The sequence below is a fragment of the Hermetia illucens genome, chromosome 5 (assembly GCF_905115235.1).
Source record: "Hermetia illucens chromosome 5, iHerIll2.2.curated.20191125, whole genome shotgun sequence".
Classification (NCBI taxonomy): domain Eukaryota; kingdom Metazoa; phylum Arthropoda; class Insecta; order Diptera; family Stratiomyidae; genus Hermetia; species Hermetia illucens.
In genome coordinates, this window is record NC_051853.1 from 28,375,417 (window position 1) to 28,401,909 (window position 26,493).

At 38.9% G+C, this 26,493-nt stretch overlaps 1 protein-coding gene across 3 annotated transcripts in view; it reads left to right on the forward strand.

Annotated features, from left to right (window-relative positions):
* The window catches only part of LOC119656681 (solute carrier family 41 member 1), a 193,580-nt gene extending 167,371 nt beyond the window's left edge, over positions 1–26,209 (forward strand). For all 3 annotated transcript variants that reach the window (XM_038063165.1, XM_038063166.1, XM_038063164.1), the window contains 7 exons: positions 75–343; positions 5,698–6,022; positions 17,234–17,380; positions 17,489–17,636; positions 24,840–25,045; positions 25,158–25,306; positions 25,423–26,209. In XM_038063165.1, coding sequence (XP_037919093.1) covers positions 75–343; positions 5,698–6,022; positions 17,234–17,380; positions 17,489–17,636; positions 24,840–25,045; positions 25,158–25,306; positions 25,423–25,665 — 1,487 coding nt within the window. In that variant the 3' untranslated portion in view covers positions 25,666–26,209. The remainder of the gene's footprint in view (positions 1–74; positions 344–5,697; positions 6,023–17,233; positions 17,381–17,488; positions 17,637–24,839; positions 25,046–25,157; positions 25,307–25,422) is intronic.
* Positions 26,210–26,493: the final 284 nt, after the last annotated feature.

Here is a 26,493-nt window from a genome sequence, read left to right on the forward strand (position 1 = left end):
TGAATACTTTTATGTTCCTTGAAACTATAATGGACTATGTATATATTCACTAATCACCACAATTTCCTTTACAGATATTGACAATGACAAATTGTCAGGTATTCCCCATTCCACAACTGGTTCACTAAGCTCCATCATCACGACGTCAATAGCATCATCGGAACCTGATCCTGGATCAGAGAAGGTTGGTTGCGATGTTCACGGATACGATGAGAAGGCAGCCCTTAACCGTCCCGGCCTACGGCATGAGCCCTGGTGGCATATTTTACTGCAGGTTTCGATACCTTTCTTTATAGCTGGTGTGGGAACAATCGGGGCTGGAATTGTTTTGGGCCGTGTAGAGGTGAGTCAATGGCACTATCATAGATAAACATAATCCACTACTTTTCCTAGTATAAATTGAAAAGGCGAGGAAATCATAATAATTTGCTTATTTCGTTAAATATTATTTACAAATTCATCATACTTTAGATGTACTTGTTATATGTTCATAATTCGTAGCTGTAATAAAATCAACCAACGCAAAGTTAATTAAGCGTTTCTCATACTTATCTCACGTTGAATTCCACCGAAGCATGCCGGCAATCACGGCTCAATTCTAACAATTTGCTTAATGCAATTGTAACCATATTGACAATATTTGCGATAAGCATGCAATCAGAGTCTGAATCTACTCATTCAATGTCAATGCCTCAAACAATGAAAATCTCGCAACTGACGTCCGTATATCTACTGTCGTTTATTAACCCATGCAACGTTCATACCTCCATGAAAAATGCGATAATCCTAATGTTATCATTTTAATATTTGCTCAACTCATTAAGGCTAATATAATCGCAGAAACACTGGAGACAATATAAGATATATTAGATAGAAAAGACAATAGATAGTAGGTATTTATCTATTCGCTCTTTATTTTGCCCCTAAACAAAAGAGTTCAGACACAGTACTATGTATCTATACTCGTATTCATAGTTTCCTAAGTTCCGTAAAAAGGAATTTTCATTGTTAACTTGTAACGTTCGGCATTTACTACAGGAAAATCACTGGATATAAAGTATTCAAATACATTCATGTACTCATCTCGTTTTTCTTTATCTGCTTCAATGGAAACTAAGCAGATACACAGAAAAGTCAATCACACTGTTGCTACCAAGAAAAAAATAGATAAATGCTCTATAAAAACTAAATTACTTTCAGGAAAAGTTGTTTATTTGAATTAAGTAGTAAACCAACTGTTCATCTTTTCCTGAAATTATTGCTCTTCATCTTATATAGTATTACCACTTGGAAATCCTGCTTGCTTGAGCTAAAAATCTACTTCTAGGAAGAAATATCGGGTTAGAATGAAAATGGTGTAGTTAAATATATTTTTTTTAAATGAGATATTTATTTACATTGACGGCAGGGGTTTCTTAAATCGGGGCACGTTTTATGATACAATTGTTTCATTTATTCTCTTCTCTAGTTGATTGTTGAAAATTCTCAGGAAAAAGTATCTTATACTTTTAGTATTATTTCTAGATAAAATAGGATACAAAGTTGGTAGAAAAAGTTAATAGACGTATGTAAAACCGATCCCAACTATTATTTTTATTACATACAAAAGAGAAGGGGTCTCTGTAGTCAATGACATGAGATAGACAGGTGGTATCACCTCAGATCATTACTAAGATAGGAAACTAATTCTCCCTCCATCAAGGGCTACAGTTAATTTTTTGCCGCTCAAGGTGACTAGAAGGAGGAGAATAGTCTAGGGTAGAGGCAACTCATCAGACGCTGCCTCACCTCCGCCCTGAGAGCGTCGTGACTCAAGTGGTTACAAGGTGGTATTTGCTCCCTTATGGCGATGGCGGACTAAAGAATCCATCGATTCCTAAACAAAATTTTAGTTTATCCTCGGCTGGCTTAGGTCAAAAAATTTTACAAAGTTGCTTTGAGTTCATTATAATTCATACACATGTCGTGTTTTTGATTATTATAAGGGAGCGCTGCTCCCAAGGCAGAGATGAGACAGCGTCTGATGTGTTGCCGCTGTCCTGGACGAAACCGCAAGTCATATATTTTACAGCTTGGGTACTTGTCCAAGGATGAGGGTTCCGTGGACCACAACTGAGAAAGCATGTTGCTTTCCAACTGGTCCGCTCCTCCATTAAGTGAATGGCGGACTTAGGAATCCATCGATTCTTAAACAAAATTTGAGCAGAATATGATTCGCAAACAGTCCTCGTTCGTCACTGATGGCGTCAAAGATATTGAAGAATTACACTTTCTCATGAGATTAGTGACAGTATTGGTAAGAACTGTAAGATTGATATGGACAAAATAATGGGATTCTCAGAGTCCTTCTCTTTCTAGTAAGTTTTCCAACAAGAAATTAAGATCCAGATTAAGATTGAAATAATACTTCATGGAACGGTCGAAATCTATAATAAAATGGCGAGGTCTATCAGAAAATAAGCACTTTACTCGATGCTCGCAGCTCGTATGTATCTCTAAAATCGAGAGCTCCTTTTAGTGCTCTCCTTATGTAAACTGGTGGGGGTCAAGTGAGTAGAAAACAATCCGATTTACTGGAGCGAGTTGGTTTCCCTACCAATACTTTTTCGCACTATAGTCGACTCTATGGCATACTTGCACCATACCCTTACTCCCATACTTGGGATGAACATAAGGGGGGTTGCCGGGTAAATTTCTAAAAAGTAGAAATATACTATTATTAACTTTATTTTTGCAAATATCGGAACCGGATGTATTTCGAGGCCTAGATTTCATAGAGATCAAACACTGTAATTTTTTTAGATTTTTCGGTTGAATAGGTTCTGAGAACGAGACCTGTTACACTTTTTGGGGGTCATATTTTGAGCCGCCCCTCCCCTATGTTTCACCCGATATCAAATATGGAACCAGTTTAGAAAAGTACTAATTGAGCCCTTTCATTTGATACCCCACATGGCCGCATTTTATGAAAAAAAATTTTGCACCCTCCATTCACATGTATGGGGTATGCTGTATGTAAGGGGAACAACAGGTCACATGCTCCCACCAAGTTTCGTGACAATCGGTCCAGCCGTTTCCGAATAAATCGACTGTGACAGACACACAGACAGATGGACACTTTTTCCTCGCAGTGTGTTTTTTACGTATTTTTTTGCGAACTTCAATGGTGAACCAGACAGGGTAAGAGCGTACGCATTTAGGAAAGGAGGGGGCGAACAAGGAAGAAGATCAGATAAAATGGTATAGTAGGTGTTCAGTCTTTGGTCACACATAAATGGAGAGAGGAGGGGAGCCCAGTTGATTGCCTCCAGGGCTGAGTTCAAACCTTCGAAGTTGGCCTTAGGAAAGTTGAACCTGGTAAGCTTACGAGCAAAAGGAGAGTGGAGTCGGAATATCTGAGCATCGAATTCGAGAGCAGGATAATGGGCACCAGGGGCAACGTAAGTTGGTGCATGAAGGGATTGGGAAAGACAACGCGCAGGGAGATTAGGGAGGGCAAGGTCAAGAGTGCGATCTGAGTGGTTTCTAGAAAGGTTAAACTGGATGGTGTACATGAAAGTGGATATAGGAAGGGAGAGGTGGATGAAGGGAAAGCCAGGATAGCATGGGGAGATTAAAGTCGCCACAGAGGATGAAAGGAAGTGAGGAAAACAGAACGATTAGGACCCCCGATAATCTGTCGAAAAAAATCCTCGTACAGGGCAGGAGGCAGATGACATAATGTTGAAATGCTAAGGCAGACAGTTTGAAATCCGACAGCTTGGTCCTTAGACCCCTTAAATTTTGATAAAAGAGTGAAAAGTTTTCGAAATCATTTAAGATCGGCGAGGCAGACGGGCGGACCGGAAATTTTCACTAAGCTTAGTCCTCTGACAAGGCTTGACGAAGTCAAAAGGGAGATTGGGCGATAGCATCGAAGTTGATATGTCACTTAGAAGGAAACTATCACTCGGTCAGGAGAGCTATCCTTCGTCAGCTTCACACATGAGAGAGGTGACAAAGTTGAGTTGGCTTTCCTTCTCATATAGGCCAGGATTTCGTCGGACGTGGTGGAGTACCGATAGCTTCGACAAAAACATCTATTTCGGCGGCGAGGCGACGTTCAATTGGGGCCCGCTCGGGCGACATGAGGTCGGAAGGGCCTGCGGTTCAGCGGTGGCGGGCGTCGATGATGCATAGAGCCAGTCAGCGGCGTCTCAGGAGCTGGGGCTACGTTGGTGCTCGATGAAGCAGCAACTTGAGGGATCACAATTAACGGTGATTTTTAAACAGCATGTTGAATCGACACTAAAGTCGACGTGTATTGATGCAGCAGTTGAATTGGTACAGATAGCGTTTTACCGCAGCAAGCGTCACAACGATAGGTAACGTTCGGTGAAAATTTTGCGCGAATTTCTATGAACGCTGAGGGAATTCCCAAACATTTGGTACCACGGTATCCATCGCAGTCTAAAAATGTTGAGCGAATAGATTGCGGCTCCTTACAAATAGCACACAGAGTACCATAAATCCGCGAAAAATTGGTCATAATAAATTTTAAAAAGGGGTTGAAATACACAGCCACGGAAGCTAATCATGCAAAATGTTATACCGTGTAATTACACTATTTATCCCTTAGCGCTGTAGATGGAACAATTATCTAATTTTTATCTAGAAAACCATCTTTGTCTGTCTGGTAGGCAGAATTTATATTGTATTATAATACCCCATCCCATCAGCTTCTGCTTGAAGCATAATTTTATCATAAGTAACCTTAAGTACAAAGGCCTCAAACTTGAAACGCGTACATATTTCCCAAAAATAATACCTCGTTTAAATTCATTGACCGAAAATTGTTGAATATGTTATGACGTAAAAAAGTACTATAATGTCTTCCTCATTTCAAACCTAATTTTTTCAGAAATTGTTTACATGCCTACAAAATATTTCACGTGAAAATCATATACATGAAAACAAAATAACAAAATAGAGAAATCATGTTTAGCTTTGGTAAATTGCTCTAATTTCATTGTCCAGTGAAAATAATTAACACTTTTGTTTGTTACTACTATGTATGCTCGTATGTTTATACTCAACCAGATTATGCTAACAAAAAGTGCTAAACCTAATAAGCTTAGGCTAAGTATTTTCGCACTTGAAATTCTCCCATGGTTACACGATATACATGAGTAACCAACAAAGATATAAGAAATGTCAATACTAAATTTTACAAACCATTTCCTTGAGGCGTTAATCTAATTATTCTTAAAGAAAATTGTACTTAGACCACAACATTTAATCGGGGGGTTGATTGATGGTTGCACTAGATTTTCGCAATGGAATGTCTCGGTTCAAATCTGGCTGGGGGTAGAGGAATTTGTATCGAGGCTGGATGTTGAATATCAGGGAATGAGCGCCCGAGTTAAATCATTGCTTAATTTTCTTACAAAAATATTAAATCAAACAACAAATTAGTTTCCCTGATTAAGTACGAAAATTGTTTTATTTTGTGGAATACTCGGCATTTTCAAAGTCAGTGTCTTTAGATTTTGAAATCTGAACTAAGAAGAATGAAGATATGCAATAAAGTTTTAATTTATCAAATTTACTTAAGAATAGTAAAACTATTATAAAAATAAAACTAGTAAATAAATAAAAGAGCGAATGATATTTTTCAACATAAACTAACCATAAATTTTTCATTGATTTTCATTTCAGAAATGGACAGTATTCCAATCAGTTAGTGAACTATTTATTTTAGTGCCTGCATTACTTGGTTTAAAAGGAAATTTGGATATGTGCCTGGCTTCACGTCTATCAACACAAGCAAATTTGGGAAATATGACGTCGCCGCGTGAAATAATCAAAATGATAGTTGGAAATATATCATTAGTACAAGTACAGGCAATAGTTGCATCATTTATTGTAGCAAATTTTGCTGTTGTTGTTGGTGGTTTAATGAATGGAGAATTCAAACTTGAAACTATAATGCTATTAATTTCGTCCAGTATGTTTACCGCGACATTGTCGTGTTTTGTTTTAGGTAAGTAATTGAAAACTTTAATTTTTTGTTACTTCTATTTTAAGTTTATCATTTTATATCGCTTATATTCGACGATAATCAATGGTTGTTCCATATCCATGCTTAAAGTAATCAGGGTGAAATATACCCCTAATTGATCCAAGGTAACTAGCAAAATGGAACTGAAACCATATTTTATTACAATAGAACAAAAATTCTAACAACATTAAGGGTACTTTGAAGCCACATCTCAATAGCTTAAATTTTGAATGACTTCATCCACATCATTCATTGGATTACACACCATGTGATATGCGATGCAGTTGCGCCCTTTGATAGAAGCTCTCATCGACCACGTTCTATGTCCTTCCCTTATTTCAATATATAATCTCTGGAGAGGTAAATTACACCAAAAATTAAGCAAAGCGAATGCAATTCTGGCTACCGCCCTTCAAGATTAAAATTCAGCATCCATCCCGCAGTGGAAGGGTTGACTACTATAACCGATAAGATCACGTTATTTCGTTTTATATTTTCAAATTGATCCATAACCCCGAATCGTGGAACTGCTACCTATCAATAGCCTACTTTTTCGTACGGCTCTAAATGAGCAAGCGTCGATGACTTCTATTTCACTTGGTTACAACCATTGCATTACATATTGCTGACCATCGACTGAGCTTCACCGAATCATTAATGGGGACTTCTCTATGAAATGTAGATCCTAGGCAAGTAATTATGAAAAGCTTCACTATTCTTCAATCCTTATATATGGTGAATGTTGTCGTTTATATAGGGCATAGAACGTCTATCACTCCTACACACCATCGCTGCGGGTTCACTAACATATATCTTATGTTCTTTCAAGTCTTTACAAGAACTCTGTTCTGCATCACGTGCTCTTAGGACGGCCCACATGTCAGCCACACTAGGATTCAATTGTGTGACCTTAATACTGTCAGTTCCGCGTTCTCATAAACAATTCCACTGGTATCTACTTCGTGCATCGACGAAACTTTTTGCCAAGCCAGAGTGGCCGGGAGATGCGGGGGAGACAAATGCTAACTAAGACTTACAACATTCGAGTAACATTGGTCACCGCCTTCCATCTGCTCTCCTACATATATAGCAGCACCGGAAGAGCATAAGCATGGAATTGTCTCAACATGATGATGACGTAGTTGCGGATATAACCCTGTTAGTGATTCGACTAACATCGAGGTCGAGGCAATCGTCAGCACAAACATCGCTACCAAACTAGACAAATGACTCGATGCTTCAATGATCTACCCATAAATGTAGAAGGAAGGATCAGCCTGATAACTTCGTTTTATTGACATTAATTTTCAATCCAACTCTACTTGCCTCCTTCTACAAATCCACAGCCATTTGGCCAAGGTCCATGTTTCGATGTGACAGCAGTGTTCAAGAAGTGTGGTCCATTTAAGCCTTCCAAGTCCACGGAGTTTATTGACGTTTTCTTTGCGATTCCTTTCTGGCGTCTAGAAAACGCCATAAAACCATTGTCCCGCTTCACCAAATTTCTTAAGATATCAGATGCAGTTGTTCCTTACAACATTAATTAAAACATTTTATTTCATCTTTTTAATTAACAATAATAACGTTGAATTAACTGAAAAAAGACAATGTAGATAAAATTGGAAAAAGACAATGTTGATGCGAGTGGTATGCAGTAGTCCGCTGGCGTTTGAATCCCAGGAATTTACCTAACTTCGAAAAAAGGCTGGATTCAAATTGCATTCCCTGATCAGTGATAATCACTGCAGAGATACCAAAGCGAGGGATCCACTCTCGATTGAAGGCTTCGGCACAAGATTGCGCCGAATTGTCCTTCAGAGGTATTGCTTCAGGCCACGGCGTAAACCTGTCGATGATTGTGAGGCAATACTTGAAACCGTGCGAGTCGCGCAAAGAACCTACGATGTCGAGGTGTATTGTGTGGAATCGCCTGGTAGTGCGTGAGAACGAGCCCACTTCTTTTCTTACATGCCTGGTGACTTTACCCTTCTGTCATGCAATGCACTCTCTGGCCCAGGAGTTGACGTCCGTATTCATGGAAGGTCAGAAGTATTTTTCGGTGGCTAGCCGATTTGTGGTCCTCATACCTGGATGCGCTAAGTCGTGAACTGCGTGGAGCACTTCTTTGCGAAAGGTGGCCAGAATATATGGCCGGTGTCCCTTTTCTGAGTACTCGCAGCAGTGAGAGAGGTTCGAGCCGAAGATGGGCAACTCCCGAAATTTGTATTTGGGGTTGGATTTGAAGCTCTGAAGCACTGCGTCATCGTCCTGCGCCTTGGCGATAGCAGAGAAGTCGAGTGAGGCGGGGATTTTTACCTCGAAGACACGTGACAAAGCGTCAGCAACTATGTTGTCCTTGCCGGACACGTGCTGTATGTCGGACGTGAACTGGCTTATAAGGCTCAGGTGTCGAAGCCGACGAGGGGACGCTTTGTCGGGCTTTTGTTTTAAAGCATACGTGATAGGCTTATGGTCCGTGAACACTGTGAATACTATGGCCTGGTAGCCATGGGTAGTTCCCTTCCTTGATAATGTTACATCTCCTGCATCTTTAGAAGGACCCCGCTACAAGGAGCAGCCGGTTGTAGCTCTAAAATTGTCTGAAACTTTGCTTATGGTTTCCCTACTTCCATGTTCAGGGCGGCCACAATTTCTTCTTGCTCACAGGAAAAATGTGATTTATTTATTAAACACTTTTAAAATATATTCAGCCCAACGCTTATCCCGTCGTCAATCCCGTCTGCTGAAACAATCCCAAAATCCTTTATTAATGGAACATTTTTCGTCCATGAGGAGACCCACAAAGCTATTTATGAACTCCACGTCAAGAAAGTTGCCGGCCCCGACTTAGTTCCTCCTTATTATTTAATGCAGTGCATAAATCAATTGACAACTCCTCTTTATATGATTTTTAACAAACCGTTCGCAGCCGGCATCTTCCCTCGTGGAAATCTTGTTATCTTAGCAGCCTATTCATAAAAATTGTGACATACAGAGTTGACAGAGGGTTAGTCGAATATCACCGAGACATTGCTATTTTGTCAACAATCCCTAAACTCTTCGAAGAACTAGCCTGTGATAAACTCTCCCTTGCCATCGACCCACTTCTCAATAAACAACAAAATGCGCTTCGAAAAAGGAAATCCACTATCTTATTTACCAGTTTCTAATGTCCTCTACGAATTGCAAAATGAAACCTAATTGACGGGATCTATATGGGTTTTGGTAACAATCATTAAGTTCTATTGTGCAAATTACCTAATTTCGGAGTCCTTACACAATTGATTTCAATCCTATCTTCTTGATCGAAACAAGTTTTTCAAGTTTCAAGGCACTCACTTAGGACCTCCCTTATTTAACATGTTCATTTCTGATCTATCTCTTGTCTTATATTATCAGATATTCACCATCTGTCCTATGTTAATGACTCGCAAATGCATCTAACTATCCTGGCACTTCAACTATAATCCGGGTATTCACCACATAGTATTGTCACGCTCCCTCTTCTTGGGAGTAGTACCTTACCTACCTTATTATCATAATTTTTGAAATGTCGGAATGAAAAATCGCAGGAAATGCCAATATTGTCGTGATCCCTCAAAATAGCAGGCATTAAATCATTCGGTGATTGATTAAACCGAATGAGTGATTAATTTATTCAAATAAATAAATCATTTATATGCGATATAATCTTAAAAGTGGTTACTAGAAAAATCCCGTATCAACAATGTGTAATCAACAGCTTTAGATACGTTATAAAAAGCCCATTGAATAATCCGCTTTCGTGGAATTTACCTGTAAATGAATACCTTATCAAAGGAGTTTCTCCAGAAAATCGCATAATAATCACAAAATGTAACTGTGTCATATGTTTACACCTGAAAACCTTACTTCCATTCAAGCGAATCAACAATTCACCAATAAATTGACATAACTTCCGTCTATTATCTTCCAAAGCCTCAAAATATTATAAAATAATTATTTTGTAGTCCAGCTTATTCATCGCTGCATTCCTTTAACCTTCTGAAAAATATATTTTGATAGCATTTATGTTTTTATGGTCATCTTCCATTGTAGTAATCTTTCATTCTGTTGTATCTGATTTTTTCCGTTGATCTTAAAGGCGTATTTTGTTAGTTAAGTGGTTTAACTTCCATCATGGCACACTTTTACTGCTGTAATTAACAGAAAATTACGCTTTACTAGACTTCAAATTAAATAACATAGACTTCAAACCTTAATAAAGATTAGCAGAGCTTATCTTGAAATATTGGCTGCATCCAGACGACAAATTTTTTTCACCATTGTTTTTTATCAAACAGAAAATTAGGTGAGTAAAAAATAACATCGCAACTGTACAGACGTTTAATTGTTTGTTTTTAAGTTTACATTTCCCCATTTATCCTAAAAACTCATGCCTCGGTCTTGTCTAAAGTAAAATTTTAATAGAAAAAAATTTTGCTGAGTATCTTTCAAGTTGCATTTGACAAACAAATGCTCGTTCACCCTCCAAGTCATAGACCTTGACCAAGTTACTTTGTATTAAGAACAAAAGATAGAGGGAATCAGGTAGGCGATAAATAAAAACAAAAAAGTAAGATTAGCACAAAATGTATATTCCGGTGTCTCTAGCGATCAAGATAATTAGAAAGATAAAACAATGACGTCATCTTCTTCATTAGTAAGATATTTATTTTCTATAGATACGGGCGATGTGAGGGAAGTGCGTTTGCTGAATCGGCTTTTGATCACCGTTTCATTTTTAAAATTTTGTTGAAACCAAATTTTCACCCACTAAAACCACCCCCTAACTCCTGTCCTCTCTATCGCAGAAGGACTGCAAAGTATTTCGTCGCGGGGTGGACACATCTCTAGCCCCTCCCTTCGCCCATCGATTGCATTCACAACTATGCCTTTTTCACCTCCCCTGCGACTCTCAATCTGCACCAAGTCCGCTCCACCATGTCATTGACTGCATTGCAGTTCACCTCTTCAATTATATTTTCCGGTGCTACAACTCCTCCCAATATATCCTCTAAACCCTTGCTTTCCTCTGCGAATCTAGGACAATGAAAGAAAACATGCTCCGGGTCCTCCGGAATACCGTCGCAGCTGGGACAGTTGGGAGAGCTGTCCAGTTTAAACCTATAGAGGTATTTACGGTATCCTCCATGTCGCGTGAGATCATACTTTATCTGACCACGCGTTCTTTGCATCCACACCTCAATACTGGGAATCAGTCTGCAGGTCCATTGACCCTTTCCTCCCTGTTGTTACCGTAGTTGCCACCTGCTTAACGATTCCTCCCTTTCTGCGATTCTCACATGCCAATCAGAGGAAGAATCAGGTCCACATAGATGTTGATTGGCATTATTCCAGCTACCGCGTAGGTCACTTCATCTGAGATGGTTCTAAAATCACAGCACACTATCAACCCGTCTTTTTATAAACCGCACCCAGCATACATACGATATAAGTTGCAGTTTCCCCAAATTAACTCTGCGTAGACCTGTATAGAACTCACCACTCTAGCTATAAGCAGCGAGCCCCCAATATTTGGCATAATCCTTGCCAGGATGACGCTACATTTGGACGCCTTGGTGCAGACATGTTGTAAGTGTTGTAAGTCCTGCTTTAAATTCAGCGTCCCATCTATCATCATTCGAAGGTATGCTTCCCCATTCTGATACAAGCAGTGGTTTGCTTACGCCGCTTCGTGATAAGCGCTGCCTCTGTTTTATTCTCTGTGAGTGCAAGACCTGCATCTTTCAGCCACTTCTTTATTGCAGTGATTGCTTCAGATGGATATTATTCCATATCCACAAGATATTTTGGAACAACAATCACTGCTATGTCATCGGCTTAATCCACTATTGTGACCGCGCTAGCAACTGGGATGTTGAGGACGTCGTTATACATACATGAAATTCCACAATAGCGGTCCTAGAACAGAGCCCTTCGGACCACCCGCGGAGACAATGTATTCTTTGGTTCCAGTGTATGTATCATATTCTACCTGTTAAATAGCTGTCGACATGTAACTGAGTACTTCAATCGCCGACAAAGACCTCCTTATAAGGTTCCAACTAGAGGAGTTGAACAAATTTTGCACGTCAAGGATAAGGATTTTTAGACAAGCCAGTGACCAGTTTGATGGCATCGGCGATTGATCTGGCGTGCAGAAGCCGAATTGTTGGTCTGATAAGACTCCCAAACTCGGGAGCAATCTGTTGTAGATTATTCGCTCGAACATTTTCTCCATTTTGTTCAATAGACATATTGGTCTATACGAAGATGGCTCATCGGAAGGCTTACCAAATTTATGCTTCAAATAACTCCACAAATGTGTCTCGTTCTCGGCTCAACGGCCATTGCTGTAGATCGCTCGTCTGACCCGATGACACGCCGGCCGAAGATCACACAATTCACTATTCCACCAGCAGTTGGGCTTTCTACAGACGAAAATATAACGTCTCAGTATCGATAAGTCACATGATGTCGCAATATATTCCGTGATATTGAGGGCTTTCTCCGAAGGTGTGCCTGGTATAGTATCCTGGTCCAACCATACATCTAAGAATGTTTGCTCGTCAACCTGACGTTCTCCGCCCGCTGTAGACACTCCTTTTCATCGCGCTACACGCATTTGGGTTTAATATATTTCCGGGCAATGCGACCAGTTTCCCCACAACGTCTGCATCAGTCAGGCCAATCAACCGCACTTGTGCATGCTCTCGCCAAATGTGCAGTATCGCTTTCATGAGATTTGCTTTTTAAACCGACAGACTACCCACTCAATACCCACTTTCCCGGCATCTAGCAGCTTACGCGCTGCTTCTGCTAGTAGCCAATCGCCGCCTGTTTGCATCCATACGCCTTTCTGAGGCTTACAATAGATGCCTCCTGCAAGCCATTCAGCTTAAACCGCCCTGCTAAGGCAGTGCAGATTTCCGCCTTAGAAGTAATCTCATCTAGGTCCTTATACTGTCTGGCTCTCCGTCTATCTATCTGTCTGTCACACGCACTTTTCTTAGAAACTACCAAGTGACACGAAATTGAGAAGATGTGATACATATGATGAATTACGTTACTGCACGTTGAACTGTCGAGATCCAAGTATCGTGATCGAGAGACGAAATCTATAACGGATCACCTCCTCAATCGCTGGTTCTTCTTCCTCAGGTCAATATAAGACGCGGCCTTTGGGATTCCAACTCTTCCTCAAGCCATAAAAAGGTAGAATGTTTCTTGCGAGAATAAAGAGAAGCACGAGGAGTTCGCAAATCAAAGATGTTGCTTAACTCAAACTCAATTCAACTCCGCGGCCAGCAGTCAGATCATTAACGTTGATCTGGCGTATCTTCTTATCTGCTGAGGGGTCGACAAAAAACAAACCCCCAAGTGGTAGACCGATTTCTTCGATTAAAACGCCATACGCACGAAAGATTGACAGGGATTGATCTAAAAAATGTCCGGAATTTTCGATTTTTCTAGTTCGCCCTTTTTACGTACACTATCATCAGTACCAAATGTGTGAAGTGGCTATCTTTAGATCATCTTAAGTGGTACCGAAAATATTTAACGTCATATGGTTAGGTACGGAGCGGGGAGTTCCCGCACACTCTGCTTCAAAGATGTCTCCTAATCCGCCGCCTGGAGGTTTCAAGACCTTGTTCAATGGTTGTTTTTCCTCGGAATTCAGAAATAAAAGTCTAAAAATACCATAAATGGTAAACTTTCCGCGCTATCTACTTAAGTGGAAGCACTTGTACTCCTGCTTTCATATTGCTTTAACTTATCAATGCTACGTTTCGGAAGCTAATCCGAATCACTTTCATTGCCTTCCAAGTAATCTCCCTGCGTTATAATGTCCGCCTAAGAGCACACAATGATTTACCTACATCAAATTTCTTGAATAGATTCAAGGCGTCCCTGAGAAGTGTTTTGAATTTAGGCTGGCCAAGAAATCACACGGAGCTAAGTCAAGTGAATAAGGCGGTTACAGAAGGACATGAGTGAAATTTTTGTCGAAACTCACGGAAATGGCGTATTGTCATGATGCAAAAGCCACAAGTTTTCCTTTCGTAAAACCAAATAACACTCAAATAGATACAAGTCCCATCTCCCGTAGTAATGCGACGTCTTCATCATCTCTTGACAAAGTTTTTTACGAAACTCTTTCAAAAAAATTGAGGGCTTTTGGCACCAAACGGGATTTGTATCTTTTGGAAGCCAAAGGATCCTTCAAAGTTATTTTGACTGATTCAATTATATCGATGTATTGTGTACCAAATTCTCAATTTTTTTGACATATTTCTCATCAGTAAACCTTGACATCATCCGCGTCATTCCAAGTTATCAGTAAGTTCTGTTCCTTGTTGGACTTATAAACATTTTTCCGCGATTCAGTCGATTTATGGAAGGGCTTTCTCTAATCAGCTGTAATTTCATTCTGCAAACAAAATTTTAAAAACACTTCTTTGCCAACAAAATCAGCCATTGTATGTTGTATGCTGAAAACTCTTTTCTCTGGAGCATCTACTACCAAAAATATCGATCCAACTACCAAGTGTGAAATCCGACCCCGGTTACCTCGTCGTGAAGGAAAAAACTCCAGTTGGTATTTTTAAAGAGATTAAAAGTGTTTATGATTTATGAATCGTCCAACTATTCAAGTCGGACAACCTGTCTTACATGTACAGCGGCCATAATTCCGTGCATAATGATCAGAGGAGCGAAAGATCTTAAATTGTGATTTGCCAACTTCTGGAAAAAAATGAAGACAATAGATCGTTGCTGTACGAAAAAATCACAGAAACCCTCGGATTTCGAAGAACAATACAAGTTGAATCGAGTGCAGACCTCTAAAGAGCTTTTGGAGCGCTACAAACTCGAAGGCGATGGTTTTTCTACTTCATTCTTACTGTAGATGAAACTTGGGTTGGTCACTTCATACCTGAAACCTAAAGACAGTCCCAATAGTGGCATCACATCTTTTCCCCTTTCGCTAAAAAATCGTCACAATATTAGCCAAAAAATCATGGCAACCGTGCTTCGGGAGCACAAAGGCATGATTTTGATTGAATATCCGGCCTAGGAGGAGACCATCAGCGCGGCAAGATATTGTGAGACCCTAAAAAAATCGAAAAAGTCAAATCAGAGTAACAGGAAGGGCATACCAACAAAGACAGTTGACCTGTTGCACGCAATGCCAGACCGGGCACAGCCAACGCCACAAAACAACTCCTTGACTCGTTTGGGTTGGACATTTTGAAACCTGGGGCCTACAATCTGGTCACTCCCTCGAAGATACACGTGGATGGAAAAAGATTTTCAACGCAGGATATAAAGGGAGAGGGGGAACGGTGGGCCAAGAAGCCTGCGAGAGGTTTTTTCGAGGCAGCCATAAAAAGTTGATCCCCAACCTCACCACGTGCATCAAAGGCGTGCATCATCAAGGACTATGTTGAATACTATGTTGTCCATATGTACAAATGTAACCATGCATTTTCTTTTGTAATATTTATTAAGCCTACACAAATTAAGTGCACCTACTTTCTGGATGTGCCTCCTACATCATTTATCACTTATAAGGACGTATTGCAACTAAGTCAATATTTTTTGAGTTTCCCAAGCATTAAAACTCTCAGAAGAGGTTTCCAAAAATTAGGCACTCCCTTTTTTTGACGATTACAAAACCTAGTAAAATTTACGACAACCTCAGCTTCATATAAGACCTTTTCTTCCATATGCTCATCCAATGTAAACGCAAGTGATGAAAAATTATAAATGATGTATAAAAGAAAAATTCCGTCTGCTTTTTTTAGGGTGTGACAGGTCAAACCGACTACTCCATTTTTCCTGGTTCCGTAAAATTTTTTTTTCACTGAATTTTGTTGGTAATCCATTATCCAACCCACAAGCTTGGGGACTAGTCTGACAAGGTTCTATTTTAGTAAAGTACCTGGCGTCATCCTTCCTTGTCTACCACAAATTGACTTCACGCAGCAGTCACCGGTAAGAATAGGATACAGTAGCAGAGCTGGAACTATATTTCAACGTGTACTCGACAGCATTTGTTTGTTTGTTTCCTGTTGACTTCTTTTCTAGAGTACGGATTTTCCACACAGTCTATTCGTTACAGTCTACTTGCTACAGTTATTTTTTTCACACGTTTTTATTTTTAATAAAACCGATTCAGTTCCACTTTCATCACAGTGTTTCACCAGGATATCCCAGTCATACACAATAATCGAAGGAAGCAACACGAACTAAAAACTTGCTTGTTATTAACTTTCGCCTGTGACCTTATTCTAAAAGCTAACGCCAAGCGGAACATCGATTTCAAAACATTCTCCTTTGGCCTTTTCATTTGATACCAAGGGCACAATAGTTGTTTTAGACCCTTAACAGAAAATTTGATACCCGATAGTGGTATCCCAATGGGTTTCAATGGGAAAACTACCCTTTTTCTGGTCTGGATTCTGGATGACTTGATGTGATGCTGTGAATAATGTTTTTGTAAAGTAGGAAAAGTGGAAAAAGATTGAAGTTAAACCATGCCATTCGAGTGTTTCCTGAAGAATCTGTTAACCTCCCTCTAAAGGACTGTACGTTACCAGCTATCCTTATCCATAGAATTCGCCACTTTTGATTATGAATGAAGTCAAGATTACCAAACAAATATGTTTCAGGAAATCAAATAGCTGGAAATTTGCCTACTATTGCTATAGGGTGCCCTGGGTTATCTTACTTACTTACTTACTTACTATGCGCTCTGATGTCTAGGCCAGGAGCTAGTAAGGAAGGTCGGAAATTCCCAAAAGCCATGCATCCATTCTATGTGCATTTTCCTTCCTCTTGATCCTGACATCCGAGTTTGTAAGATCTTCATCTCCGCGCGATTGAAATATTTATTTTTTGGATTTTGTCTTAGCCTTGAAAACTTTTAAAACGATTTCGGTATTATTCTAAGTTTTAAGGCCTTTAAATGTAAGTTAATATATGATACATATACCATTTTTACTTACCTATTTTAAAGGAAGAACGAATTATTTGACAATATTTCTGCATAAGTCGACTTTAGAGACTCAATGTATTATTCTGATATAAACGTTGAACTAATTAAACTATTTACTTATTTAATAACTAAATATAACTTTACTCATCAATGTTTACCTCTCTTTTTTACAGATTTTGTATTAGTGGCTGTGATATTGATATCGAGAAAATTTAAAATGAACCCTGACAATTTAGCAACCCCATTCGCTGCATCTATTGGTGATATAGTTTCCCTTAGTGTACTATCTTTCATTGCATCAATACTATACGATAACTTAGGTAAGTTGATTAAGTTAATTCTATCTAAAATATCGAAAATAATTGTTAATTCTCAATAATACTTACTAGGTGATGCAAATATTAAAACTTAATTTTCCTCTTATTTAGAAAAACAGATGTGGATTACATACATTGTAATGGGTATTTACGTGTGCTTACTACCAATGTGGGTAACGATAGTGTATCGGAACAAATATACAAAAAAAGTATTAACATCTGGCTGGGTACCTGTCTTATCAGCGTTATTTATTAGCGGGTGAGTTATTTTTTTTTCTTTTATTTATTTTTAAAATTCTACTTCGCGTCGGAAAAAATAATGATTTCACGTGACAGAAAATAACGATGTTCAAGCTATTTATTACTTATGAGCAGATAGCATTTATCTACTTATTTTTTTCCAATATATCTTATTATTGTTGAGATGGGGTATTAATTACCGGGAAAAGTTGTCGTTTATTTCTAATACTCTCTAACTTTAATTTAGTTAATACTGTTTTCCGACTTTATCTATAATAAATAATCTAAGATGAAAACGTCAATGTTGTGTTCTACTACAAAGAAACTGGCAAGAAAGGTTTTTGTATTCCCAAATCCAAGCACGTGATTCCTGCATCAGATTTTGTTTTTGTGTTGTATTCAGCCTGATTGCTGTTTAATTTTGCGATATCTTTCTTAATTTGAAATCCCAGGAAAAGATCTCCATTTGGAGGCCCCATAAATTGAATTGATACCTATTGTGAGTAGTCAGATGGAAATCTGAGATGGTGGTAAAGGAAAATCTAGGGTTAATTGGGTGCTCACGTTGTAAAAAAAATATTGAAAAATATATATATAATATATATATATGGAACCATTGGCAACATTTGTGGAACCATAATGAAAGTGCCAGTCAGGATACAGCATCTGCGATACTAAACACTAGCGTGTAGACCAACTGCCATAACTCCTTCTGTAAGATTCTTCACTAAAATCTCGCGTTGAAGTATAATTTAATGGCAAGCTACCATCCCTGTAATAACTGTAATACTGTAATACTGTGAGACTACACCATTGACCAAAAAGTTAATCACACTAGACTTGACTTGAACTTCATAATCGACTGTTAAAAAACAGCAAGAAAAAATTCGACCGCAAAATCCAAACAGTGGGAGTTGTCATTTTTTTGCGAGACTTACATAAACTTTATTCGTACACGAATGTGGAAAATCTTAGAAAGACAAGTCCGCTCCAACTCCGTCGGGCGAAACGTCAAAGTTAAAGCAGATGCGTGTGGAATTCGAACCCACTAAAAACCATCTCGGATCTCTCCATAGTCCTCCTGCTCTCCTCCTTCTTTCTTCCTTCAGCAACTCTTGCAGTATTTTTAACGATTGTGATGGAAACCCTAAGACAGTTCTTCTTCGACCTCAGCATCTCCGCAACTATATTCTCCGGACTCACCCCTGCGCTCAGATTCCTCCTCTCCATTGCGAACCTTGGGCAGTAAAACATCACTTGGTCTGGATCCTCCATCTAAAGGCCGGACTATACGAAATGTTGATGAGATGCAAAAATCTGTCATACTTACAACATTTGCTGTAGTCCGAAGAATACTTTCTAGTGAAAATGTGACCTAGGAGGTTCCATGTCATCGCTTCATCCACTTGGAGCATTCAGGATAATTCTGCCTTAGTGAATCGTCCCATTTCTTTTGTCATTCCAGAATTGATACAGTCTGTGCTAATTCCCGACGGTTATATATGTTGCTTCATAAAAGCGTTCACTTTAGTTCACCATGGTGTCGATGGCGGCCATGACTGCAAGCACACATGCTATTTGGTCGGATGTTGTACGGTTGGTATACAATGTTCACAATACACTTTATCAGTATGGACCTCTGATTATTTTCCGATCGGAAATTCTCTAATATCAAGGCGCAGACAGGAAATGCATAAAGTACGATCGAGCTAACAACCCTTTAGATAAGAAGCCTGCGATTTGCCTTGGGCTACCTATATTTGACAACATTCTCGCACTGTCTGCACTGCACTGCACTAATTTTCACTTCGATGTCATCTGCAAAGCCAATGATGACCACCCCTATTGGGGGCTGTAACATCAAAATGTCATAATACGTTATTATCCACAGGAGAGGACCCAAAAGCGCTCGAGATTATTACCTTGATTTGACTCAGGTACTCATTCACAGCTGAATCGACTGGTATCCGACGTCAAATCACGATACAAATCCCACTGCCACCAGTGAGACTTGAACCGCGACCTTCCGTACGATAGCCTTGTGCTCTACCCACTCAGCTATCCGGACACAAACAAAAAAACAAAACCTTATTAAAATCGATTCACTGTTTCTCTGTCTGTCTGTCACATGCACTTTTTTTCCAAAACGGCTAAACCGATCCGAACGAAATTTGGTGGATATATGGAAACTATGAAATCCCACGCATACAGTGAGTGACATAAATTTAGGTGGAGCTTAAAAGGGGGTTCCCCATACGTGTAAAGGGGGGATGTAAAATGTTTTTCCATCGAATATAGTCATGTGGGGTATCAAATGAAAGGTCTCATTTAATACCGCTAACAGAACTGAGCGATTTAAACATCTCGAGTCAATGCTATCAATCAACGGAGAACTGCGTTATGATCCTCACATAGGGAAACATAAAACCTTTTATACCTGAAACGTTAAGTTTCTGGTTTCTTTGTAATTAGCCCTATGTGGGGGGAGTTAGCTGAGAAGCCAGATAATTTAATGGATGGAGGGGATAACTAAGCAGGGCAGCGGGTGCTGCGAATGTGGGACCAGAAAGGTTTCTGGTTTCCGCGCTTTAGTGAGTCTTCCGCACTGGTCAAATATTCATTTCTGGACTTACGTATTAAGGATTTGACCGATAAACGTAGAGATTTGAAAAAAACTGAGTCAGCATCGTTTCTAAAAAATAGGAACTTCTTCGTCGCAGTCTCTTTTTGACGTAGTTTTTTGCGAACTTCAATGGAGAACTAGACAGGGTAAGAGCGTAAGCACTTAGGAGAGGAGGGAACGTTACAAGAAAGAAAATCAGATAAAATGGTATAGAAAGTGTTGAGTGCTTGGTCACACGTAAATGAAGAGAAGAGGGGAACCCAGTTGATTGACGCCAGGGCTGGGTTCAGACCTTCGAAGTTCGCCTTACAAAAGTTGAACTTGGTAGGCTTGCAAGCGACCGGAGAGTGGAGTCAGGATATCTGAACATCGAACTCGAGAGCAGGATGATGGACATCAGGGGCAACGTAATACGGAGCATGAAAGGATTGGGAAAGACAACGCACAGGAAGGTTAGAGAGGACAAGCTCAAGAGTGCGATCTAAGTGGTTTCTAGAAAGGTTAAACTAGAGGTGTACATAAAAGTAGATAGAGGAAGGGAAGGGTGGGCCGAGTTATTGGGGAAGGAGGGAAGGCCAGGAGAGCATAGGAAGATTAAAGTCGCCACAGACAGAAGTAGCATTACGGTGTTGAGAAACCTTTCACGCCCGTAGAAAGCCTGTGTAGTCCCTTTATGGTCATAGAAAAAAAATCTGGGCCCGGAGTGAAAACTATGCAGGAAAATGGGCCCAGGATGAAAATGATACAGGTCTGCAGGCCCCCTATAATCCCCTTTTTTATGCCGGGCTGCGAGAAGACTACGGCTCCTCTCGTCGGACCTAAGTCCCTTTGATTGAATTTCCCTCCTACGACCTATATCCAAACCCCTTTTTCAGTCTATAAATCTATTCAGTCAAACTAACCTTAGTTAACATATAGCTCCAAAGTATCAACCTCTATAGGCAATACAAACGTCAAATCGGCCATACACAATCACTTCTTAACAATAATCAAGGAAGCTTATAAATGTTTATACTTGGAACTAGTAACCGATTTCAAATCTTCTTAGGAAGCCAAAATTAGATTTTTGCGTAACCCGCAATGATCGTAGATTAGATTTACCCTCTTTTTTTGCGCACCTCCAATCAATCTCTCAAAGCCGATAACTCGTCAGTAATCAAAATCAATCGAAAACTAATCAAATGGCAAACAAATCATATTTAATGGACAGAATTAAGATAACAAAGCTAAAATATCTATTGCATATGCTGCATTTTTATCTTGGCATTCCTCAACCACTCTTCCCCAGGTAGCGGTAGCGTGTGGGGTTTACTTGATTACCTGAGATACTGATATTGATAGCGTGAAAAACCCAAATATCGTTGTATCCTGTTAAGTTGGGGACAAACTTGATGCATATCATATCCATTTAAGTAATAAAATTTTAAATACTGGATTTAGACCTCATATTTAAAATATTAGACCATAAAAGAAATAAACAATTTTGACGTAAAGTCTATATTTAATCAACAAATTGTTAAAAATACTTTGTTTTCCTAATCATTTTAGTGAAGCTTCTAAACAGTTTGCACGGCTTATTCATTATTGATTAAAATAGACGATAATAAATAAAATGCCAGGTTAAAAAAGGAGAAACATAATAAATCAATAGAAATAGATAGTAAAAAGATGGTGATGTGATATTTGACGGGGAATAATTTTTTGTTTAATTCAATATAAAGGCAATAATCGACAAAGCTTTCAGGTACATTTAGCTTTTATCCTTATCGGGAATAAGTGCAATGTCAGTCGTCCATTATCGTTTATTTGATTTAGAATTAAAAATATTGAACAAAGAAAAATTGGATAATTAAAGACCATGAAAAAAATCACAATACCTTCTTCTTCTGTGGAAGAAATAGAAATTTTAACATAGAGATTGCAAGCCCTACTAGATTGACAGAGTCCAATTAATACCTCTTGTGTGGAAGAGGATGTCTTCACCTAAACTATGTGCAAGTGCATGTCTCCAGTTTAGTCCTTGTTGAAGTTAAGGTACCCACACAGTCTCCTTCTTTTTATCATCCCCCACCCGCTTGTTCCCTTTTAACACGCAGAGTACCAAAAAAATGAGAGTGTCAAAATTGAAACCTCGAAAAGTACCTCATCACATGGCCGATAGTTAATCGAGATCATGACGCTACGAAGAGCCGAATTTTTCCAATTTTTTTCATCATATCTGAAGGAGTTAAAAATGCAACAAAATAAAATCGCTCTTTTGAAATTTTACTTTAGGCTTTCTTATGGGCTGGTTCGTTTTTTCTTAAGAAGTATTACATATCGCCCCTTTAGCCCGAGCCAGTTTTAGATCGTTCACAATTCCAGCAGAAGTTTTCTTAACTTGAGGTTGAATTGCTTTACTTTTTGCATCCCATAAGAGTTGAAGTTCTATCGCCCTCCTTGGCACTATGCCCTGTATCCCTTCAATTTATGTAATTAATAAGGACCGCTTTTGTCTTACTAAAATATCTATTTAGCGCGTATTAGAGGCCCGACAAAACTACGGGTCCGTAAAGGGATTCCTCCCCGACCTGCTGCGCCCTTACACCTCTCTCTATAAATATTAGTACTCCTAAAACGAGAAAGAAAGCAAAAATCCAAAAGGGACACCACAAAGGTAATAACGGCTGTATACCGACCGACTTATCAAAGTTCAAGACTAGATAATACGTTTGTGACAGGATTTTATGTTTTTTCCGTCCATGCATATGATTTTGTTTGTTGGATTGAACAGATTACATATGTTGTTGCAGCTAGTTAGCTAGTTAGTTTAGTTTACTGGGGGAAGCCGCAGCTCCGAGCACTCAGACCATTGTTAGGCCCATTGTACTATCCCCGTAAGTTGCCTATTCAATGGCTTCCCGCCTACGGTGTTCGCAGGCTTTAGCGAATCTGAGAACAGTGGAGAGAGGACCCCTCCCCTTTGGGCAACCTCTGAGACATCCTGCCTCAATAGACTTCTGGCCGACCGATATGTGGATTTTTCTCCACTCTAGCATGTGAAGGATCTAACTGATTATGTGTATATGTGTATCCCTTATGAACCGATCTACTAGTCTTTCTAGTCCTTTTAGCAGAAAGGTCGTTAGACTGATTGGTCGGAAGCTTTTTGCGTCTGTGTAGGTGGGTTTCCCTGGTTTGGGAATGAATAACTCCTTTACATCACGCCATTTAATTGGAATATAAGCATGCTACTAGGCATGCTCGATATATATTCCGAATATGTAAACCCAGGGCATCCATTCCCTCTGTTACTCGCGCACCTGCAGACTTTTATCTATAGAACAAGTTAAATGCCCATTTTACTCGCTCCAGTACTTTGCATGCCAGATTCCAGTCTCTCGGATGAGGGCTGTATGCACCTGTTGACCCCGAGATTAGATTTTGGATGCTGCCTGGGAAGTGTACTTCAAGCAACTTCGCGCTGCTAGTTATAGTAAGATTTTCATTAAGCTTTGTGGTCACTGTGAATAATTGATTAAAATTACATGAAAAAAAAAGTGAAAATAAAACATGCATTGGTCCCCTATCTAACCAGCAACGGTTGTCAACAACGCTTAACTCGGTTCGACCGCGATTAATTACACTAACATCCAACTGATTTTGGTTTTGTTTTACACAAACCCTTGAAAGGCATCGAGAATCGTAAATGAGATTCATACGATCAGGCCGGAAAGGAATGTGTATGGTGTGGGAGAAGCTAAAGCTTCTGAGCACTCAGGCCGTGTTGGCCCATTGTACTCCGGAAAGGAATTCTTGAAGAAATATTTAAGATGGAAGACTTCAACAATAGCGAGATGATGATTCATTTGAAGCTCAATTTACTTATGATTATCTCCTTCAAGGAAATCTGATTCCAAATTAAATGTTCAAACAACCAAATAATACACAAACAGGAATCACGCTCTTTGGAACATCTTTATTGACGTCAACCATAAATGGGAATTAGTTCTTGGGAAAAAAATGGGGTTTCACTTAGCGCAATAGAAGAATTATTTGAAATAAATATTTACAAACAATTTACTTCGGACGATGTCAATGAAAAGTACAAAGTTTACGTTTCCCAAGCTAATAATTGTGTTACAGTCTATGTTTTATTTTTAGCTTAAAATCGAATTTTTTTTTTGTGATTCTGTGGAACCTTGCTATTATTAGAACATTTTAAATTAACTTATCAACGTATTAAAAAAAATCATCTTCTTTGGTTCGTTGAATATTACTCATCCAAAGCATGCAGACGAATCATCAATCTTTGTACTAATAGAGACGTGAGAACCATCTTATTAGCGCAATATTAGCATCAATTCATCTTTTCCCAAAATCTTCCATCACAAAACATCTGTTTCTCACATCTATCGGCACAAAGATCCGTTTAACTTTACAATTTGCGTTAATTTATTGGAATAAAAAAATACCAACTCTTATTACACCAAATATCTCAGATTCCTCAACCTTTGCCCACTCTTGTCGGCATAGATACTAAAGTCTGTTTGTAATTGTTATTTAGCTTGTACGGTTATTGGGCAAAAAAAATTAACTTTTTGAAAACTTAATTTGCAGATTGGGAGGTCTTGTACTGGACAAAGCTGTGGATATGTTCAATGGATTTGTGGTGTTTCAACCAATTGTTAATGGTATCGGCGGTAACTTGGTATCAGTTCAGGCTAGCAAGATTTCGACAATGCTTCATCAAAGCTCAATTATCGGTATCATCCCGCCACATACACGCATTTTTGAATTACCTTGGAGAGCGCTATTTAAAGGAGGTAAGTAGTTTTCTTCTATAAAAGTCCATTTACTATTTCATATATGGTATGAAAAACATGTTTCAGGACAACATACTATCATTATTGCTAATTTTTCAATTATCCTTTTTAGTTCCTTACGCACGAACTGCTCGTATCCTATTGGCTCTCTCGATTGCTGGGCAGCTTGTGTTCGTATATGCGGCAGATTTCATACATTGGTCCGAAACAACAATTGAGTATCCATTCTTGCTTTCCTATCTGTTCGTCAGCTTCATTCAGGTAAGAATTATTATTTCATTCACTTCTATGGTTCCCCAAAACCTACCTATCTTCTTTTTGAATATACCAAATTTCTACTAAAATATCACTCTGAAAAATCCATGTAATCATTCCAGGTCATGTTACTTCTCTATGTTGCCCACATCATAATTCACGTCATGTGGAAGTGGAAGATCGATCCCGATAACTCAGCAATTCCATATCTAACAGCCCTCGGAGACTTGCTTGGCTCATGTCTCCTAGCACTGGCCTTCCTGTTCCTGAAGTCAATTGGAAGAGAATATGCGAGCGATCGTAGTGAATTGACTGATGACACCCAGACGGTAGTCGATCCTGCGAATTTGGTTGGATTATATTAATTAAGCCTGGATTGTACTACATAAGCAACCAACCCACAAATTCGATCCACGAGAAAACAATGACGACACACTTAAAGTTATCTTACATAACTAGTTAAAAAGCTTTTAGCTCGCAGCTATTCAGAATCCCCATTTCAGTGTATGTATACATATGTAAACACTAAATACCGTGATTTATGTAAAAACATGTAGCGTAAAAGACGCATAGTTAACTATAGTCGTTTATAAGACCCCCTGCAAGTGAAGATCGCTAATTTGGAACGATCGGCTGTAGTAGGATTTTGTATAAATGTAAATTTGTATTTTTAATTCGTTAATTATATTTAACTCTATCATGAGTAATTTAAATTATTGCGATTGAACTTTATTCCTGAGATTTTAAGTTAAATGTACCTCAGAGCCTTTGAGGCAAATTTTAAGTTCTTTTTTATTGTAACTATGAAATAAGGACTTTTTTAATTTAATCGATGGTGATTTCGTTTGCCAAATTTGATTTGTGCCGTCTACAAAAAAAATACACAAAATTTCTTATTAATTTGTTTCACTTTCTGTTTTTTTTTCTTGGGAAATAACCACACCGCCACCGAGTGGCGGTAGTATTATTGTTGCAGTATTATCTTTATATAAAATGATTACGATCAATTTGGACTCGACGTGATTTCCCTAAATCTCTCACATTTCTAAAAATAATGCAACTGATAAGAATTGAGATTTTGTGAAACTGAACTTTAATTATGATTTAGCTGCACTTGTCGCTGCTATGAAAATCGTCAACCAGTCTTGCTTTTCCAAATCATTCTCCACTTAGTTTCCCTATGCAACTTGGGA